Source organism: Taeniopygia guttata, chromosome 1A (genome assembly GCF_048771995.1).
Source record: "Taeniopygia guttata chromosome 1A, bTaeGut7.mat, whole genome shotgun sequence".
Taxonomy (NCBI): domain Eukaryota; kingdom Metazoa; phylum Chordata; class Aves; order Passeriformes; family Estrildidae; genus Taeniopygia; species Taeniopygia guttata.
In genome coordinates this window covers 43,710,587-43,730,510 of record NC_133025.1, presented here as the reverse complement: position 1 = coordinate 43,730,510, position 19,924 = coordinate 43,710,587, and the positions used below count along the sequence as shown (strand labels likewise).

General features: G+C 39.1%; 1 protein-coding gene and 1 long non-coding RNA gene across 2 annotated transcripts; one reads left to right on the top strand and one right to left on the bottom strand.

Annotated features, from left to right (window-relative positions):
* Positions 1-3,725: 3,725 nt before the first annotated feature.
* On the bottom strand, positions 3,726-6,514 carry LOC115492497 (uncharacterized). The gene is made up of 2 exons (XR_003957781.4): positions 6,383-6,514; positions 3,726-6,276 (listed from the first exon to the last, which is right to left on the bottom strand). It is a non-coding gene; the product is annotated as an uncharacterized lncRNA (long non-coding RNA).
* A 32-nt stretch (positions 6,515-6,546) lies between these two features.
* Positions 6,547-19,713, top strand: NDUFA12 (NADH:ubiquinone oxidoreductase subunit A12). The gene is given in 4 exon segments (NM_001197290.3): positions 6,547-6,648; positions 9,811-9,893; positions 10,860-10,947; positions 18,731-19,713. Coding segments are annotated over 4 exon segments (441 nt in total). The 5' UTR covers positions 6,547-6,559; the 3' UTR covers positions 18,912-19,713.
* Positions 19,714-19,924: the final 211 nt, after the last annotated feature.

Below are 19,924 nucleotides of genomic sequence, written 5' to 3'. Positions count from 1 at the left end.
ACCTGTGTAATTTATTGTCATTTATAGTCTTATGAATGGATATTCCTTGGTACTGAATGAGAGACTGACTAACAGTACTGGGTTCTGTCAGTACCACTGTCAGTATGATGACAAAAATGTGAGTATTGAAGCTTAATCCACCATGGATGTTAAACTATTTCATTGTTTTTCTGATTTATTTAAAACTTTAAATTGCTTGTCAGCTTTTTGATCTTTACAAGCCTTGAGAGTTTTCAGAGCCAGTCAGGATTTAACCAAATTGTGGAGTTTACCAACCAAAAACTCTTTGCCAATGAAAGGAGAAGTTTAGTTTCAACAGCTTTAAATTTTCAATGTTGAATTTAAATATAAATCACATGAAAGGAAAAACAGTTTTATATGTTTTAGAATCCTATAATTTAAAGATGATAGTACTGTTACACATAATAAGCTTACTAGTTCAAATATTTTTCATGAGACTGTATGTTGCACACGTGTATGTGGGTTTAGGTTGCTCGTTTCATACTGCTAAAGTTCCTAGTGCAAATAATTGTTATATTTTAAACTTTTTTCAAGAGTACCTTCATTGCAATACCTTCTGTAGTTACAAACCTATCTGTCTATACATTTATTCTTGTGTGATCTTCAGGGTCAGTGAAAGTCTGTTGTTTTTGAAACTGGTCCTGTGCATTTTGTTCAGCCTTTGTGGTTTGCTAGTACATCAGTTTCAGTGTAAGCAATACAGTATCACTGTTGTCTTGTTGTTGTATAAAAAAATCACTTTAAATGTCTTGAAACCCGGCTAAATTAGAAAACTCTATTTTGGATGTATTTTTAAAAATAAATGGTAAGTTTCTATTATAGAAAACAATTGCAATATCCTATTATTTGTTAGTGTTTTATACAGATTGTCGTATGGACCTAGAACACTGTATATGATTACAAATAGTTTGTGGATCTTTTACATTTTTATTATACAGTGGAGTGTTCTCCGTTATATTCAGTCTCTGGGATTTGTGGTAGCTGCAGTATCTTGCTGTTTGCTAATCTTTTTGCAATTAACCCTTTGTTTCCATGCTTACTACTTTCTGGCCTATGCATTTGACAATTAATAATTTATTGTAATATTTAATTTACTAGTGTTTTGGGTTTTAAAATGCTGTATGGAAATATGTATTGTAATGAACCCCAGTCATGGATCTTCATGTCCTATAATGCAATAATGGATACTTGGAAATTAGTATTCGATTCATGATGGATCAGTTTTAGGTTGAAAGTTAAAGTATGGTTGAACAAAGTGTTTTTTCTTTTGAAAGAAACAGACTTCAGATATTCAAGTAAACTTATCTCAATTTTAAATACTACTGGATAAATTATTAATTTATTAATGCTTAAAATTGTGAAATCGCGAGAAGTTTTGGTCTATTTCAGAACTGATTTCTCAATGATATTTTTTAAAGTGTAAGGTTTTTAATTGTCATCTTCTGTTATAAACTACTGTGGCATTTATGTGGATGTACAGGTAACCCAGAACATTATCCCAAATGAGAAACTAATTGCCATTCTTTTCATGTTTAAATTCTGAAATGTTTTTAGCATGAAGTAAATTAACTGACACACTGCAGAGAAAATATAAGGAGCACTGGTAAAAGATAAAGTTTGGATAATGCAATGAGTTTACTAATTACGAGAGCTGGAAATTAGCATTTAGAGTCTCTTTCTCAAAAAATTTTACTCCAGGCTCTATCTTGCCTCTGATTTGAAAACTTAACCTTTCTTGGTACTTAGAATCACAGAATGGTTTGGGTTGGAAGGAGTCTTAAATATCATGTAGATCCAACCCCTGCAATGGGCAAGGATACTTCCCACTAGACTAGATAGCTCAAAGCACCATGCATCCTGGCCTTGAACACTTCCAGGGATGGGGACAACCTGTTCCAGTGTCCACTACCCTTATATAGAATTTCATAGAATCTTAAAACTGTTAAAGTTGGAAACGACCTCTTGGATCACTGAATCCAACTGTTTCATCCTCATGTCCAGTCTAAATCTGCCCTCTTGCAGTTTCAAACCATTGGCCCTCATCCTATCATAACAGGCCCAAATGTCTTTCTCAGTCTCTCTTGTAGGCCTCCTTTAATTGTTAAAAGGCCGCTGGAAGCTCTCCTCGGAGCCTTCTCTAGGCTGAACAACCCCAACTCTCTGTCTTCATAGGAGAGGGGCTTAAGCCCTCTGACCATTTCTGTGTCCCTCTTCTGGATCCACTGACTTCTGCAGGGCCCTGTTCCCCAGTCAGTCTGCTAATGAGCTACTCTTTCTTCTGCTAGTAACATCCACAGCCTTTTGGCCACCTCTGTGGCATTTGACTTCTTCTGTCTACAAACATCCCCTAGCACCCCGTCTTGCCTTATCTCCCAATACCTCTATCAGATAACTCCAAAGAACATTTTTCTATTTATCATAGAATCTGTCTATGATGAGCTGCTTTGTTTTTTCTTCCCATGTGTACCAAATCTTGTCTTAATACATGCTGTGGATAGCCTTACCCTTGCCCCGATGCACAGTGACTAAGAGAGAATACAATTTTCTCTTAGGTGAATCTTTATGAGAAGAAGGCAGGGTTGGGCATTTGGCTTGAATGCAAGAACCGATTGTGCCCTCTGAGGCACTGTGTTGCAGGTGCAAGTCATTTGGACTGCTAGAGCATCACCATCTTCGAGTATCAACATCTGAATGCTTAAGGTTTTCATGGCTGTTGATACTGGTTGAACAAATGCATTTCCCGATTATTTTTTTAATAATTGGATCTTGTAGTAATGCTTGCCCAAATATATTTTCAAGTTAACTCTGCTTGGATTAAGTGGAAGTGGTGGGGTGCTGATAAGGAGACAGGAATATTGGTGTTCTGTGTGAAATTGTAGGGGGAAAGTGATGTTACAGGAATACTTTTAACTAAACTGTGGTGGATTTGCCTGTGACAACAGAAACCAGATGGAACTGCTCCACTCTGGGTTCTTCTGAGCTAACACAGTACACTTCACTCAGCAGAACTGTCTGCTGGACATCTAGAGAACCAAACTGCCGTGCTCTGAACCGCCTGGCAATACCAATTCCCCAGACAAGAAAGTTGATTGGCAAGAGACATGTTAAAGTTGGTTGGCAAGCGGCCAACCCTGTGGCTTTGGTCCTTTACAGATCTGCAGTCCAGTCCCTTCCAAGAAGCTGTTCATGAGGTGTCTGAGCTCCTTTATGCTGACTTCAGTTCTCCTGCATCCTAGGGTTTTATTAGGGAACAAACTGAACAGCCACGTAGTTTGGCTAATGAAGACTAGCTGAGGAACAGCTCCAAAAGGAATTTTTCTTTCACTCGCTAACCAGGAGAATTTTGCCATTGGAAAATCAAAGATGAAGGTAGAGTTACTGCTGGACAAATAACCCACACACTTCCCACAAAGTGGCAGTGTTTTCTAAAAGTGCCAGTAAATTTATTATTCTAGGGGTTTTGAGAGCTAAAATGTTCTCACAGTTTACATACAAAAATATTTTTGAAAATTATAAAGTATGTACTTTTTTGGTAACATTTCACTTAGTTCCAGGCTATGAAGTTATCTTCTAATTTTTTCAATCAATAGCACCCAAGTGACAAAAACTTCTTCCACTGTGTTTTTAGGAAATCTATATGGATGATAAGACTAAAAAATGTTTTAGTGAAAGCATTAGAGATTTCACTGTTTAGATTAAAGCGAGAGACACTATGGTTAGAGACTGGATTAGATTATTATTGGACACTGAATTGTGGAGATTTGTGTTGTGGCTTGGACTTTGCTTCTGGAATTTTGCAGTTTTAGAAGGATGGGGCAGGAATAAGAGCATTATATGCTCTAATTTGTCAGTCTTTCTTATGTTGGATTTTTTTCCTAATTTAATTAAGAAAAGAATTTCCATTTTTTTGTTGTAAATGCATGTTCCACAGTTGTGAACCACTGCAGAGTAAATTTACATGAATTTCCATACTAAGAACAGAGGAAAGAAAGAGCAGTGGAATAGGTAAATGTAATAAAAAGTTATTCTAAGGTAAAATGTAAACACTAAATTATTCTGTAGATCAGTTGACTTTTGCACTTTCTGAGAAAATAATGAATTTCAGTTTTTCAAGATCAATTGTACAACTGAATAAAACTCTTTAAACTATGTAGGATTCAGTGAGATGGTTGTGTGCTAACAAAATTGAGGGAAGTTACGTGTCATCCTTTGAGTCATTCAGGAAACAGATTTATTTTTGTAAAAGATGTTGTTTGTTATGCTCTATTAGGAAAGAGGCCAGTTACTTGTGTTCAGATTTGAGAGGGGTTTTTTCAGGCTTGAAAAAGAGTTCTGGTGCTAATTTTTTGACATGTACTTGAACTAGAGGAGCAAAACAAGGCAGCATTAAATATATTTAGCAGGAGTTTTTGAGGCAGTGAGGTTCAGTGTGCTATTTTTGGGGTAAAAAAAAAGCAACATCTAACAAGTTAAGTTTAAAAACCCTGGGGATTAAATATTTCATTTGGGTGCATGAGTTTGAGAAGCACCTTAAGTGACAAGACAGCATTTCAGTGCTGTCTCCAAAGATGTCCCAGTAAATCCTTAGGAAGACATCCCTGGATTTGCATTTTACTGTATTTTACTGTGACATTTGCACCGAGTTCAGGGAGAATTTTTGAGCACAGTAGTCAGGTTCTCTTTTTCATGCACAGTGACACATTAACAGAAGTAGTTTGAGTACATGTGATGGGACTTCAGCAGTGAGGTAATGAAATCCTCAATGGAGATGCCACTTGACTAAAGTAATGGAGAAAATAGTACCAAAAAAATTTAAAATGCAATTCAAAGAACATGCTGTAAAATGTTCCTGCTACTAAGAAAGTATTCCCCACAAAATCTTCTGTAGCAACAAAATCACATTAAGAAGCTGATCCATTCTTCCAGCTTTGTGTCACAATGCCTTGTCTTTCACAAAGGATGCTTTCTCAGACAAAGAACCATGGTGCCTCATGAAACAGTGAAGTGATCCAGATAATTTTAACACTTGAGGGAAAAAACCCATAACAAATAACTATACTATTTCACTGCTAACAGAAAATGCTCATGGAATTATACTTGCAGTCGGTGAAAATTATCACTGTCACATTAATGAAAGGAGTAGGTTTAGAAACTGGCATAAGCATTGAACCTATACAATGTTTCCAAAGTTGGCTTCCTAATTTAAACTATATTTCTTTCATGTTTTATACTCCCTCATCAGTAATTTTTATCAAAATAATGGTTATTGTGGATGAAGTAAAGACAGTGAATTCTGACTGTAAATGTTCCTCCCTGGCTTTAAGCCTGCTAATGTACACGTATCTGACCAAATTTTAATACATTTAATAAATTTTCTAAGACTTTGGACTGTGAAAATGCAAATTAGCTGCAACAAGTATACTGAAGCCTAAGACTTGTCGCAAAAGAGATGCTGTTGTTCAAGCGCAGAGCACAGAAGCAGCAGCGTCTATGTTTTGTGTTTGAAAATAAAACCACTTGCACTAAAACTAAAAAGTTTTGAGTGGAAACTCAGACCACTAGACTTTACATTGAAATGGATATATTTCTACACTGTGAACTTGGCTGACCCAGGCTTTTCTCAGTCTCATTCTCCTAATTTTAGCACTACCTACTTAATTTTTCATGGCAACTCCTCTGCTTTGTCCCTTCCCAAAACCCCAGTTGTGATAGGGACAGTGTCTAGCAGCTTGGCCTTTCCATGTTTGACAGCTGGTCTCTGCTCATGAGCCAGCATTGGTTGCAGCACTGATGATGTGTTTACCAGGTGCTTTTCCAAGTCCTGCCTGCTCTGACAAAGTACAATGGATCTAGTTTTGCCTGCCCTGTGTAGCAGTGGCCTTGTGAAGGTCAGGGAAATAGTTTCTGCACTTTGCCTGCTCAGCCTTGTAGCAACAGTAGTAAAGTCCTGCCAACATTCACAGCAGGGCAATCAAAGGTGTTTCCTTGGGCTGGTGCAGAACCAGGAAAAGGCACTGGGAGAAGATGGAGAAGTGGAGTGGACACATGGATGAGACGACAGGTACACATTCCTTGATGGCCTGCCAGGGTTGGGAAAAGCCAGGAGAGACAAGACTTTAAGCTTTCCTCTGGCCGTCACTTGGAGTCTACACGGCGTGAGATGTCACCTGCCCTGCCCCTTGATTCTTGGTCCGGCCAGTCCTGGAGTCCTCACTGCCACGTCTGGGTGACTTTTCTCACCACACACCTTGTGACCTGTGTGAAATAAAGGACTGTCAGCAGACAATTATAAATTGTCTATATATTGTCAAGTATAAAGAGGCTTTTCTCCCTATCCTGAAGTTCTTCGTATCTTGCTGACCTTCACGTGTAAGCAGTAGGCAATTGCATACGAACGCAGGCTGCACAGACTGGGAGGCAAATGGCAGTGTCCCCACCAGCAGACGCCCTTCAGCGCCCTTCTCGCTGCCGGTTCCGCTTCCGCCGCTGCCACCAAGGGCGGGAGGCGGGGCGCTGGGAGGCGGCGGCCCGCCCCAAGATGGCGGAGTACGTGCAGGTGCTGAAGCGGGCGCTGAAGCACATCGGCGGCCACGGCGGCGCCCGCGGCGCCATCCTGCAGCTGCTCAGGTAACGCGGCACCGGCGCGGGCGGCGCGGCCTCCCCGCGGGTCACCCTGAGCGGCGGCGGGCGCGGGGGGCGCTGCCTCGGGCGGGCGGCGCGGGGCCCGGCCGGCCTCGGGAGGAGCTCGTCCCGCCCCGCCCCGGGCGGCGCGTCCCGGTCGGCCGTGGGTGCTGCGCTCAGAGCGGCCCCCGGGCAGGGCTCACGGCTGTTTTCCCTTCTTGAGGCACCTTACAGGGATCCTGTCGGTGTTGCCCGGGCCGGTTGTCCTGGTGTCCAGCCCCAGTCCCTAGTCTTGTTGCTTCAGCCGTGTCTGCTGTAGCTGCACTCAGCGTTTCTGTGTGCACCATCGTGCTCTTTGCCCTGGGTAACCTCAGGCTGGCAGTGGCTTTCTTGAACAGTACAAATCTGATATCCGTGCATTGCTGAGATCCCGTAGTGTAAAGCAAGAGAATTACTTCATCTGCGTTATTGGCTCCCTTTCTTCTAATTCGCTTCAAACTGCAGATCACATCTGCTCTTTGGCAGCAGATTGTCACCACTGACCTATGCTCAGCTTTGGATGCCGTCCAGTCCCAGTGGCATTTAGTGCAAAATAAGTTGCAGCTTTTGTTTCTATTCATGTCTAAGTACTTTCTTCCCCAACTACAGAACCTTGTACTTGTCCACATTAAACTTTCTCCTGTTTTTTTTCCCCCTCACTCACATATCTCTTTCTTGTGACAAGTATTTTGAATTGTGATATAGTATGCTTGAAGCTGCTCCCAAATAGGAATGTCAGGTTTACAAAGGTACTCTTTTTTCCATTCAGATCCTTGATGAAATGTAGGGTGGAAGTCTAAATAGTGCGTGATCCAAATTCAGCAGTGTCAGTAACCTCTGTTATCTTTACAGTTAGTCCTGGAAAAGTATTAGGACATATCCGTAAATGTTTTAGGCTTGACCACATGCTAAAATTCCTTTTTTTAATCAATATTGGGAAGTTAGGATTATGGGATAGGAGTGATTTGCAAATATAAAATATCCTGCTATATATTAAGGGCTTTCTTATCTTAGAACAAATAAGCCAAGTTTTCTGAGCCTTCTTGAAGGCTTTCCTTCTGCCCATACGCATCATAATGGCCCTTTTTCTGTTATTTCTTGTGGCTTAAATTGACCTGTTTTGAGGAGTTAAATATAACCTTTTACACAGGTGCTGATCAGGCCTCAGGAGTATTTTCATATAGTGGCTTTAGTCCCTGCCCCAGAGCAGTAAGACAATACATGGGTTTCCTGGCTAGTGCTTTACTGCTATTATAATTACTTTTTTCTGTCACATATCTACCCCCTCCGCCCCCCCAGCTTGTTTCCTCCACTTTGTTTTCCTTCTCAGGCTGTAGCTATTACTCTGAGAGTTCTCAAGAAGAACGGAGCTGGGGAAATGAAAGTGCAGAAGAGTTTGAGTGTTAGGTGTCATCAGAGTGGTTCCATCCTAAGCATAGCTTAATAAATGTCTCCTCAGAGATCTTTTGTGAGTCTGAGATCACAGGCTCTGTTGACACCTTTCTACCACACAGAAAAAGAGGGCAGGCAAGACTGGAGGCAGTACTGTCCTTTTTTGCCTTCAGAAGGCTGAAGTTAGGTGTGCTAGGTGGGGAGGCACAGCCAATCCTCATAACCACACCAACCACAAACAGCTGCTGCCTCCTGCTCACCTTTCAAGCCATTAAATCATCCATCCCAGTTCAGTGAATAGGTTTGATGTTTAAAGGAAGAGTTATCAAGGTGTTCTTTCTTGCAACGGTTGATTTTAATCACTGGTAACTGGGAAAAAAATCATTCACCCAAGTCAGGAGACTCTTTCTCTGAATTTCACTGCTTTTATCTATGTGTTTTCCACTAAAGCAGCTACAGAAGATTTATATGCTATGAAGTCAAATTACTAAGAGCCTTTCTGGCTGGAACCATTCTCCTTACTTAAAATTCAGTGAAATTGGTTGGAAAATATTCTCAAGAAGCCATAAATACCTTTTAGTGTCTAATATTGGTATTCAGGGCATGAAGTCAAGACAAGGGCATAAGAACACTGCAAGAAAGGGAGGGGGAAAAGGAAGGGAGAGCAGCAGTGGAATGGCTCTTCTTCTTCTGAAGCTGGAAACTCGGGCTTCTATAGTTGAGCCAGAGGTCTTTGAATGTTTCAGATGAATGTGTCAGAGAAGTTGTCTGCTTGCCACCACAGAGGTTTAAAACGAGTACTTGCTGGAATGATTATTACTTTCACGCACCCTGGGAGAAAAGACAACAAAAAAACTTCATCTGAGCATTCCTCCTCTCACTTGGGATTGAGTTGAGAGTGTGCATAGTACTACAAACAACTAAAACCTTTGAGAGGAAACTTTTCCCTATCTAATGCTGCCTAAGTTGAATGTCAGTAAAAAGAAAAGTAAAATTGCAAATATAGAGGGAGAAGTGCACTTTGATTAAGGTTTTATGACTAAAATGTAAATCATAGGCTCAGTTTAATGATTGATTTCTACATAATGTAAAATATGTTCTATATAAAGAGTTGAAACTCGTATATACCTTATCTGGGTCAGTGTAAGTCTCACGGAGTTGCAGGGTGAATGCATGAATCTTTCACAATTTTACAAAAGCAAGAAAGTAACGATTATAGCTTGGGGTTTAGCATGTGTTTCCTTGGCAAGAAGCTGCAATGACCTAAAATATTATTACTATTCCTCTCTTAGAGGTTACTGCCCACACAGACATATGGGGTCTCTTGTGCTGCTCCAGTGCTGACCACCTGGGAAATTCAGGCTGAAATAGTAGCTGCTAATAGTTGAGAAGGATGGTAACATTTCCTACTAAGTGGATTAACATGTGCCTCTGGGACTCCCACAGTATTTAAGGTTTTGTGGGTGTTAAATTGTTACATTTTATCTATTATAACAGGCTGTTAAATAAAGTGAGAGTCCCTGAAAGCCTTTTTGTATGGCTTTTATCATCCTGTCAGTGGGGTGCACATTAATTGCAGGAAATGGTCATTGTTTTGCAATCCATAAGCTTGAATAGGTTTTTAAAAAAATATCTTTGCATACATGTATACAGATTTTTACTAACTCTGAAGAAACCTCTGTCACAATTTCATTCTGAGAGGACACCAACTGAAACTGTTGTTTTGATAATTCACAGGGTCAATGATTTGAAGACTGGTAATCTGATAGGAATTGACAAATATGGAAACAAATACTATGAAGACAAAAGAAACTTCTTTGGTACGTGTGCTAATGTGAACACCTCCAGCCAACTCCCACATAGCTTGAGTGCTTTCTGCTAGTGAAATGCAACTTGTTGCCTGACTTCCCTGCACTTGTCTTGTGTTGAGTCTTAAGACTTACAGAAATGTTTTGACAGCTTCTGTTTCTCTGTTGCATCCCTCAATTCATTTGGAAACACAGTCAATATGAAACAATGAATATGGGATAAATATAAGCCCATCATACGATCTCAGTGTAGGTAAAGCTATTATATGATAATGGGATTGAGAGTTGAATTTGGTCCTTGATCTAAAGGCTGTAGTTTGACAGGTTGGGAAAGAAGGAGAACTATATTTAAAACTGCCTCACAGCTTTACTCACTTGTATGATCACTTCAGGACAAAGAGCACAGGCTGGTTTAAACTTACTATTACCTTAAGTAATGGGATTTTAAATCAAGCTTCTAGAGTACTTTAAAAGGCAGCACCTAAAGCAACACAGGTGACACATAAGCAGTTGACACGCTGGTCAAGCCAAGCTAACTGCTGACTGTAGGTTAACTTGGAGTGTAACCAGGGAAAGCACTTGCTGGTTAACATTGCTTGGTAGTTTTGTGTAGTTGAAATTTAGTTTAGTTTTAGGTTATCAGTGGAAATCCCTTTGGAAAAGACTCCTTATAACGGAGGAAAAAAAACCCCAAACCTGTTTCTCTGCCTGAAAGTTTTATAAGTTCCTATTCCCAGTATTTATACAATAGCAAATATTTCCTACCTTATGACAGTGTTAGATTCAGTCATCTAAAACTACAGTAACAGTGGAAATACAGAAGACTTGGAAAATAGAAGCTGTGCTGGTTTAAAAATAAGTGCCCATTATGGTAGATACTGTCAGTCAAAACATTTTGCCTTGGTTTTCCTGAATTCTCTCCTTTACAAGAAAATAAATTTTTTTAGCTAATATGATATTTCTGTTTGTTTACTTAAGGTCGGCACAGATGGGTTGTATATACTGATGAAATGAATGGCAAAAATACCTTCTGGGAAGTTGATGGAAGCATGGTGCCCCCTGAATGGTAAACTATTTAGCTTAATAATGTGGATGGATACCATTTGTGTAATTGCTTTATATTTTAATATATTACAAAGCAGAAGATTAAAAAAAACTTCTCATGGATTGTCTGTGACCAGAAGATTTCACACTTGTCACTTCTGATGTTGAACTGCCTTCATGTTTATTGCTTGCTGTCCTGGCAGAGACACTCACTGATTTTTGGATTAAGAAAAGCATTTTGCCAGGCAGATTGAGCAGGTCAAGACAGTCTTCTAATTTTCTTTATTACTTGTAATACGCTGTTAATGGTTTGGCAAAGCCTTGGCCACCAGAAGTAAAATATTTGTTATTTCCATCATAAGCAAGAACCTAAGAAACATACGGCAATGGTGGAACAACATTCCTTAACCCACAGCCACTAACAGGATAATTGTTTCAATTTATATACACTGATGTGGTAGTAAACATTAAAGTGCCAGGATGCTCCATATGTTGACTGCTACTTGACTATAATTTTTGTTGAGGTTTTGTTTTCTGTTCATGCATTTCAGTAATAATTCTGTACAGCCTTGAGTTCCAGAAAGTCTCTGGCCACGGCTTGTTTTCCTAGAAAACTCACACCATGTAAAATAACAATGTATACTAGTAAAAACAATCTCTATGTAATTCTTAAGGAAGAGGAATAGCACTTCAGCCGCAAAGCAGCAAAAGGTGACATCAGGAGAGAGGCGTTTGGGTAGACTGAGCAAACACTGGTTTTTATTACCCCTGTGTTCTGTGCCAAGACTGGGATAGATTATAAAATCTCCTAAACTGTGGCTCTCACTGGAACGTTTGAGGAATATGGGTAGACTCTCTAGGTAGTCAATTTTGTTTCAAGCTCTCCCAGCCTTATATTATGTTTAATGTGGTTAATGCTTTTTTCTGTCTTATTTGGTAAGAACTGAATTGCATTGTTTTTAGAAGTGACATTAAAATCTGCAACACCAGGATGTTTGTGCCTAGCTCTCTGCATAACTGTTGTTTGGTTCTGGTTGTTATGCTGTATTAGACTATGCTGGGTTTTAAGATTTTCTTTATTTTGAGGCACGAGGGTTTTTTTTTTTTTTTCACATAGGTTTCGGGTTTTATTTTTTTTTTCCTTTGCTTCTCTTTATGAGATATTTGTTGCCTCTTTACAGACCTCAGTAAAGGGTTTCTTCCTGAGAATCAAAGTGATGTTTCAAGGGTTAAGTGGTTTGTTTACTTCACAGAAATTAATGAGGTAGAAAAACTTATTTTCCTATCAATGTGGAAAAAGTTCCTTTAAAAGAAGCAGTAAAGACTTCATTCTTTTCAAGACTGGTGAGTGTAATGAGGCACAAAAGGGTAAACAGTCTTGTGTTCTAAAATGTTTTTGTCAGGAAACCTACTTGTGCAGTACCAGACAGGTTTATGGATTTGACGTTGTTTTGGGGGAGGGGGGATAAGGAGGGGGATGGTGTTTCTTGCTGATAAATTTGTATGTCCCGTGATAACATACCTTAATTCTTACTTAGGAATCCTAGCTTTGTGACACATCTAAATCACTGATGTGTATTTCCATACAGCTTAGAGACATCTTTAAAAATATTAATATTTTGACTGGGAATGAATGCTGTCTTTTAAGACTTTTTAAAAATTTCAGTCTGGTGCTATACTGCCTTAAGTTTTTAACATAGCATAGACTTCTGAATTGAGACTGACAGTATTTTGTACAAGCTGCTGTCAGTGTAACACTAGAATTGTGCAACAGGTACTGAGTGGTTATTTTGGACACAGAAATTTGTTGAAAATCAATTAAACTGTGTGAAATTACTTATACTAACAAAGAAAGTAATTAACCCATAGTATAATAGTATGATATATATTTGTCATCCTTGGCTCAGCTGGGAAGTATTTGAAGTACCGCTGTTAGAGGTGGGTGTGATCTGAATGCTTCTTCTAAACACTGATGTTTTTATACTCTGGAATTCAGTTAATTTAGCTCAGCTCAGTGAAGTTCTGTGGGTATGCTGTTGTATCCTCTTCTTGCAGTAAGTTCTGTGCCTTCAGAACTTAGAATTCACATTGTAGGATGTGAATGATTGTTCAAGTACAATCAAGTGAAGCTCATGTATGATGAATTGGAAAAAAGCATTTTGGTATGTTGAAAAGTTCTGGAAACAACTGGAAGAAAATGCTACCCTTTACCTTCTTTCAGATACTAGAGAAAAAGATAAAGCAGCAAGAAAACCACCTTATATGTAATAACATCTTGTAATACCATTTTAGGATCTACTGAGCATTCTCAGTATTCTGAAATAATTGATGTAATGTCTTTTGACCACGGATGTACTGAAATTGTACAGTCTAAAGGAAATCAGAGTGTTGTTTTGACATATATCTACTCTCCAGGGAATCAAGACTGTTGCTTTTAAAAAATGTTTCCACACTAGAATATATAGGCTTGTGGTTTATTTTGATTTAGTTGTTATTTCACTTCTTTTTTACTCTGGGTTTTCTTCTTTTAGTGTCTACTGTTGAAGACAAGTTAATTAGATTTTAAAAAAAGTTCTTTAATACTTGCCTTGGGAATGATGAATAGTAATCTCCTTGTAATGCTTTACAAGATATTTTGCACATTTTTCCCTACACAAATTAATCCTTTTCTCTTTAAGACAGTGAGAGAAACCAAATACTTATTTTGTCTCTTACAAGTCAGTGTTGTTTGCAGGAACTCAGTGCTTCCATTTTTGAACACACTGATCCGGTATGCTCTGTGAACATATAAACAATAGAAGTTAAATCCGTTTATAGCAATGCCTGTGGGGACTCTGTTTAGTGTTTTCATGGATATCTCCATTGCAGCATCACTAACCCTTGCCCTGTGTTTAAGCTATTTGTTCATTGTATTTCTGGTGTAATGTTCTTTGGTTTGCATTTTGGCCAAATACTTTGAACAAACAAATTGACAACTGGTGCAAGTATACACACTAGTTAAAAATAAATTGCTCTTTCAGCACGATCCTGTGCAGAAAGAAGAGTTGTAATTTGAGGATAGTTTTTCCTTTTGTAGGGACACTTCATTTTGCCAGGGCTGTCCTGTGTATCTGTGGTGTCTATCCTGTACTTTGAGGTTTATTTCCTTATGATGCAAATCTGATATCTTTGGAAGGAGCTCCAGGAGTGTTTACTTCATATAGTGAAGTATTGCAAATTTATCTTCAGTTTAATAGTCTGCATCCTCTTTAGTTGATCTGACAGGGAGGAATGTAGCACCTCAGAGTTAAAGTGCCAGCACACTAGAATATGTAAGAAAATGTGCAATTCTCCTGTAAAAATGCTGCTTTTCAAGTTTGCCTTCAAAGAAAAAACAGAAAGATTGAACAGAAAAAGAAGGGGATCGGGAAAATTTCCATTCTTCTAGTAGCTTCACAATAAATTTGTTGGGTTTTATAACTCAATTAAATACTAATTTGGTGTTTTCAGGTAAACTGGATGCCATCTCATTGCTATGGTGTAGTAACTCCCGTGAGAAATTAAAGTTATCTCCCATGGTAAACAAATAAAACACATTTGTTATCCCTTTTTCCTTCTATGCCCTATGACCTGAATCCACGTGTTAATTTCTCTTGTCTCATTGCAGCATGGTTAAGGTGTGGCAAAAATTGGATGTTAACAAGTTGGCAAACATGGTGAGCTGGCTCAGGCTGTGCCTGAACCTTGCAGATGCACATATGGTAGTGGCTGCTGAGTTTGTGTAGCATCAGTTCTTGTTTGACAGCTTGTACATCATATAATTGGCTCCAGTCCCTTGTAGCTTCAGTTTGAAATCTACTTGCTTTTAAATATTTGTTAAAACTTAGGAAAAAATTCGACATAGTCTTGAGAGCCTTTGAAGATACTTTGAGGTGTCTTTTATCCATCTATGCAAGAAAAAGTGCAAAGGCTTTGCTGGCCTCAGTCTGCATCCTAGTGACTGTTCACTGATTCAGGAAGCTGCTTCAGCCTCTTCAGAGCTGCTTGCATCCTCCTGATTTTTCTGTGCAAATGGTCTGCTTCTTTGTAGGTTTTCAGTCATTAATTGCTTTTGAATCTTTTTTTTTTTTCCCACAATGGATTTATAGACAGAGTTTGTATAGGAATCTGGCCATGTGCAGGATGTCATATCTCTTTATTCATGCTAGTCAATCTAGTGCATGTAAAGCTTTTCTTGAGCATCTGGGGGTAAAGTCTGAGATTTCAGAGCTTCAAATGATTCTTTGAGGCAGATGTCAAGGGGAGAGTCTTCCCAAAATAAAGTTTTCAAGATTTTAAGTGGAAAGTGGGAGCTTTTGTTTGAGAGAACAGACTCTGCAAACCAAAATGCTTTTGTAAGTCACATGTTGAGCTTCTAAGAGGAATCTTTTGTGATCAGGTTAATCCCTAAAACTCCTAAATATAAGCATAATTCATAGTGGATTGATTGTCTAAACAAACTTTTGAAATCTCTTCATGTTTTTCAATACCTGTGACTGTACTCACATGTCTTGTCAGTGAGCAATTTTATTTTTACTTTCCAGTGACAAAATGCGATTCAAAGATTGGTTTTGCTGATCTGTTTTAATTTGAGCCTGGTTTCATGTTGATGGTATAGAAATCCAGACAATCTTAAACCCAAAGATACTAATTAATCAAAAATGCTGTATTTTAAAAGATTTTATTGATTTATTCTTTAGAAGCTGCAAGGCAATAGTTTAAATGACAGCTAAAGCTACTCTGTTAAATGCTATTGTGAAACTTTTCTGATGTTTCAAGCAATGAATGTGTGACAAGTACACCTGTAATGACAGAAGTGCCAGACATCACACAAGCTTGGGATACAGCTGATGCATTAGTACAGTTCTAGTGCTGTGCTTGCTGCAGCCTGTCTTTCAGGGCCCTTGTAGCTGGATTTCTGTCTGACAAGTTTTTGTCCATCCTGGTGGTGTGCATGACTCTTGGGGAGCATGAGGATGGTGAGGTGTGATGACAGGTGCCTAAATAGGGATTTGCGTGCAGGATCCTTATCCACTGTTACCAGAAGCATCACTAGGTGAACATGTGTGTGCTGTGAGTTGCCTGTGTCATGGTTTAAGCCCAGCCAGGCGCCAAGCCCCAGGCAGCCGCTTGTTCACCCCCCCTCCAGTGGGACTGGGGAGAGAATCGTAAGGGAAAAGGCTAGAAAACTCACAGGTTGAGATAAGCACAGATCAATAGGGAAAGCAGAAGTTGCACACAGGCAACACAAAACAAGAATTCATTCACTGCTTGCCATGGGCAGGCAGGTGTGCAGCCATCTCCAGGAGAGCAGGGCTCCATCACACATAATGGTGGCTTGGGAAGATAAATATCATCAGTCCAAACATCCCCTTCTACCTCCTTCTTCCCCCTACTTTGTATAATGAGCATGATGCCACATGGTAAAGAATATTCCTTTGGACAGTTGGGGTCACCTGTCCTGGCTGTGTCTCCTCCCAATGTCCCGTACACCCCTTGTCTCCCTGACAGCATGGCAGTACACAAAGCAGAAAAGGCATTGGCTCTGTGTAAGCCCTGCTCAGCAATAACAAAAACATTTCTGTGTTATCAGCCCTGTGTTCACCACAAATCCAAAATACAGCCCCATACCAGCCACCGTGAGGAAAATTAACTCTACCCCAGCCCAAAGCAGCACAGTCACATGAGTTAAATTTACTTTAATAATATCCCTTGCACATTGCAATAAGAGCCTTAATTTTTATTTTTAAAAAGAAAATTAACTCTACCCTGGCCAAAGCCAGCATATGTTACAGTAAGCAGTTTTGAAAAGCTGGAGCTCCTCTGGAGTGATACTGCAAAGCATTTTGAAATGCAGTCCTTGAGTCAGTATAAGCAGAATGGACTGGTCTTTTGTCCTCTCAGACTCTGTTTCTGTGTTAGCAATGGAGAGCTTGTTGGTTGTGAGCACAGGATCCCTCCTCTGTCAAGTTAGCTTTTTTGCAGTGTGTCTGCCAACCTTGGTGCAGGCTGTCATAAGACACGTGATACCTGAAGTGATGTGAAGCATGGTAATACACAGAATTATTCTGACAGCTGTGAATTGGGCAAGAGAGTTCGCCCAAGGTGAGAGCTTTCTGTGGTGTGGCCTGGGCATTCAGAGGCTGGTTTAAAACAGTGGAGTTAAAAGCAAGATCTGATCTGAGCAAGATCTGATCCTGTATCATCAGACCACATTGTGATTATAGTGCTATGGGCCCACCTTTTTCCAGACAGAAATTGTTAGCCAGTTATCTTTCTTTTTAGTGAAAGCAGTGCGAAATGTACACTTTGAATGAGACCAGATTTACAAAGGAGAGTGGAGAGAGGAAAAGCATTATACACATGTGTATAACTTCCAAACTCCAGAGTGGATAATTTCTCCCACATAAAGTTATTCTTTGCCTTTAAATACAGTATTTTCTTCTTAACAATCCTATGTTTTAAATGATCTTATGGTTCCATCTTATTTTATTTTCAAGCCAGTTTCCTGGCAGTCCTACAATGTGTGGCTTTAGTTTGGGGGTTTTGTTTGGCTTTTACTTCTAGAAAAAGAACTTTAGGCTGACACTTTTTTTAAAGTAAAATGCTTGTACTACAGTTATAGGCAAATTTCTGTTTTTTTTTTTAATACATGTCAAGAAGCAATTTGAAAAGATCACTAACCTTATGTAGAGCTCTTTGGATTTAGAATATACCTGTCTGTCTATTTCTCACCACTTTTATCATGGTTTTATTTTGATGTATAAATGAAGTGTGCTGGACTTATTGCTAAGGGCTGAAATTGCAATTTTTAAGTTTTCTAATAGAACTAGAAAAGAGGACTTAATATTTTTAGGTCAAGTCTTTGCAAAAGCTGATTAGCAGAAATCTCCGTAATTCTACCTCAGTAAAAAAATACATAAGCTTGCAAAAAATGTCATAACCTCACTTTTGTCGTAACTACACACAGTATGAAGTACATGTAAACTGACAGATAATGAAAATGGAATTCATATTTGAAAGTTGCTTCAGGCACTGAAATAGGAAAGGGATTAAATCAATTCAGTAGGTCCCTGCTGCAGTGTTTCAGTAAATTGTTAGGGAAAATGCTTTGCTTGATCATTACTGTTGCTTGCACAGAGAAAGACTGACATTTAGTTCATAGGTAAAGGCTAATCACTGGAATCACTTGGTAATTACCCTGTTACTGATTGGTATTAATCATTGTGTTGTGCAGGCAGTAAATATTTATGTGCTTGTTTTAGGTGTACTTACATCATTAATCTGTATCCCAAGTGGCAGTCTCATGTATGCTTTGAAAATGGCATTGAAATTGTTGTGCAGCGTAGTCTTCTGGTAATTAAAAACAAAACAAATCACCACAACCTAACAAAGGAAAAGCCCAGACAACAAAATCAGACATGGTGGTTTTGTCATTTGTAGTGCCTGCCTTAACCTGGCTGCCTGGTGAAGGCTGTACAAACAAGTGACAACATACTCTGCCCAAATACTGAGCATACAAAGGAACAGGAAATTTTAACTTAGATGTGCTTTCAGTTGCATGGAGCCAAAACTGTTACTTATCAGTTATGCTTGTAAAACCAATTAAATCAATATCCTGTAGTCTCATTCAAAGTCACATTGGATTAAAATTATTTTTTACCCTTCTCAGAATAAATACTTAGTGTATACTTCCTCTTCAGATGAGGACCCTTGCGAGTCAGGAGATAGGCTTGGTAGACATCCTGTCATGTTCCTTAATAACAATATGTCTTTTTCCTCTTAAGGCATCGCTGGCTGCACTCAATGACGGATGACCCTCCAACTACTCATCCACCAGTTGCTCGTAAATTTATCTGGGAGAACCATAAATTCAATGTGAGTGGCACTCCTGAGCAGTATGTGCCTTACTCTACTACTCGCAAGAAGATACATGAGTGGATCCCACCTAAAACAGCCAGCAAATAACAACAGCAACAGCATGACTTGTCTCAGCTTGGGCTTTCAGTGTAAATGGTATTTTCACTGGTTTTGTTTGGAATAAAAGCCTCCTATAGTAATTGTAGTTTAGTTTATTGAATTTGGGGGAGGGAAACAACTGAGAAAATTTTGGGAATAGGACAGAATACATGACAAGTCTTAATCTCATCAAGATGTTGTGTTTTTTCTCATATTGTCAGTGTCCTGTCTTCACATAAGCAGCTTTCAAACTCTTTTTAGCACGATAACCATTCCTGTGATAGTTACTTATATTTGTGTCATTCAGCAGAATATAAATATGCATTTGAAATACAGATTTCTCATTTTTAACATCATCCTTTTACTGTCTCTGTATGGCAGATAATGCACTCTTCACGTACTATTTTGGGAAGCCATCTCTTTAAATTTTTACAAGACAAGTTAGAATAGTTTGATCAGTCAGGATTATAGTTGTCATTCATAAAGTTCCTAAGTATATGCATCAGTATGCAAAATGCATTGCTGTGTTCCAGTATGGGATGAAACATAATATAAAATTTGTAAGGCTGCATGAATCAAATGCCATCTCACCCATAAGGCTGCCAGCCATAAGAAGTGGGCCCTCTGTAACAAAAATCTCTTTTGCTGTGCATGTGCATTACAAAATGTTCTCATAAGGGTTTGAGATAGACTCTTTGCTCTCGTGTCAAGATTTTTAAAGGTCTTTGGAAGTTCAATATTGTGCACCTTTTTTAAGAGGTAGAGAAGTAAAATGTGCTAGAACCCAGTCTCAAAAATGTGAAGCTGGCAAGTTCATGTTTGAAAGAGAGTTGGTTGGGGCTGTGGCTCTTTTTGTATCTTGCTAATGGTTGACTTCTATTCCAGTCTGTTTATGTGTTTTAGCAAAGCTTGCCCTCTCCACAGGGCTTCCTGTACCTGATGCCCTACTCTGTGGATAACTGATGGGCAGTGTGCCCACCCAGCCTCTCATTCACCCCAGCATCTCAGCTGGTTGGGAAAGA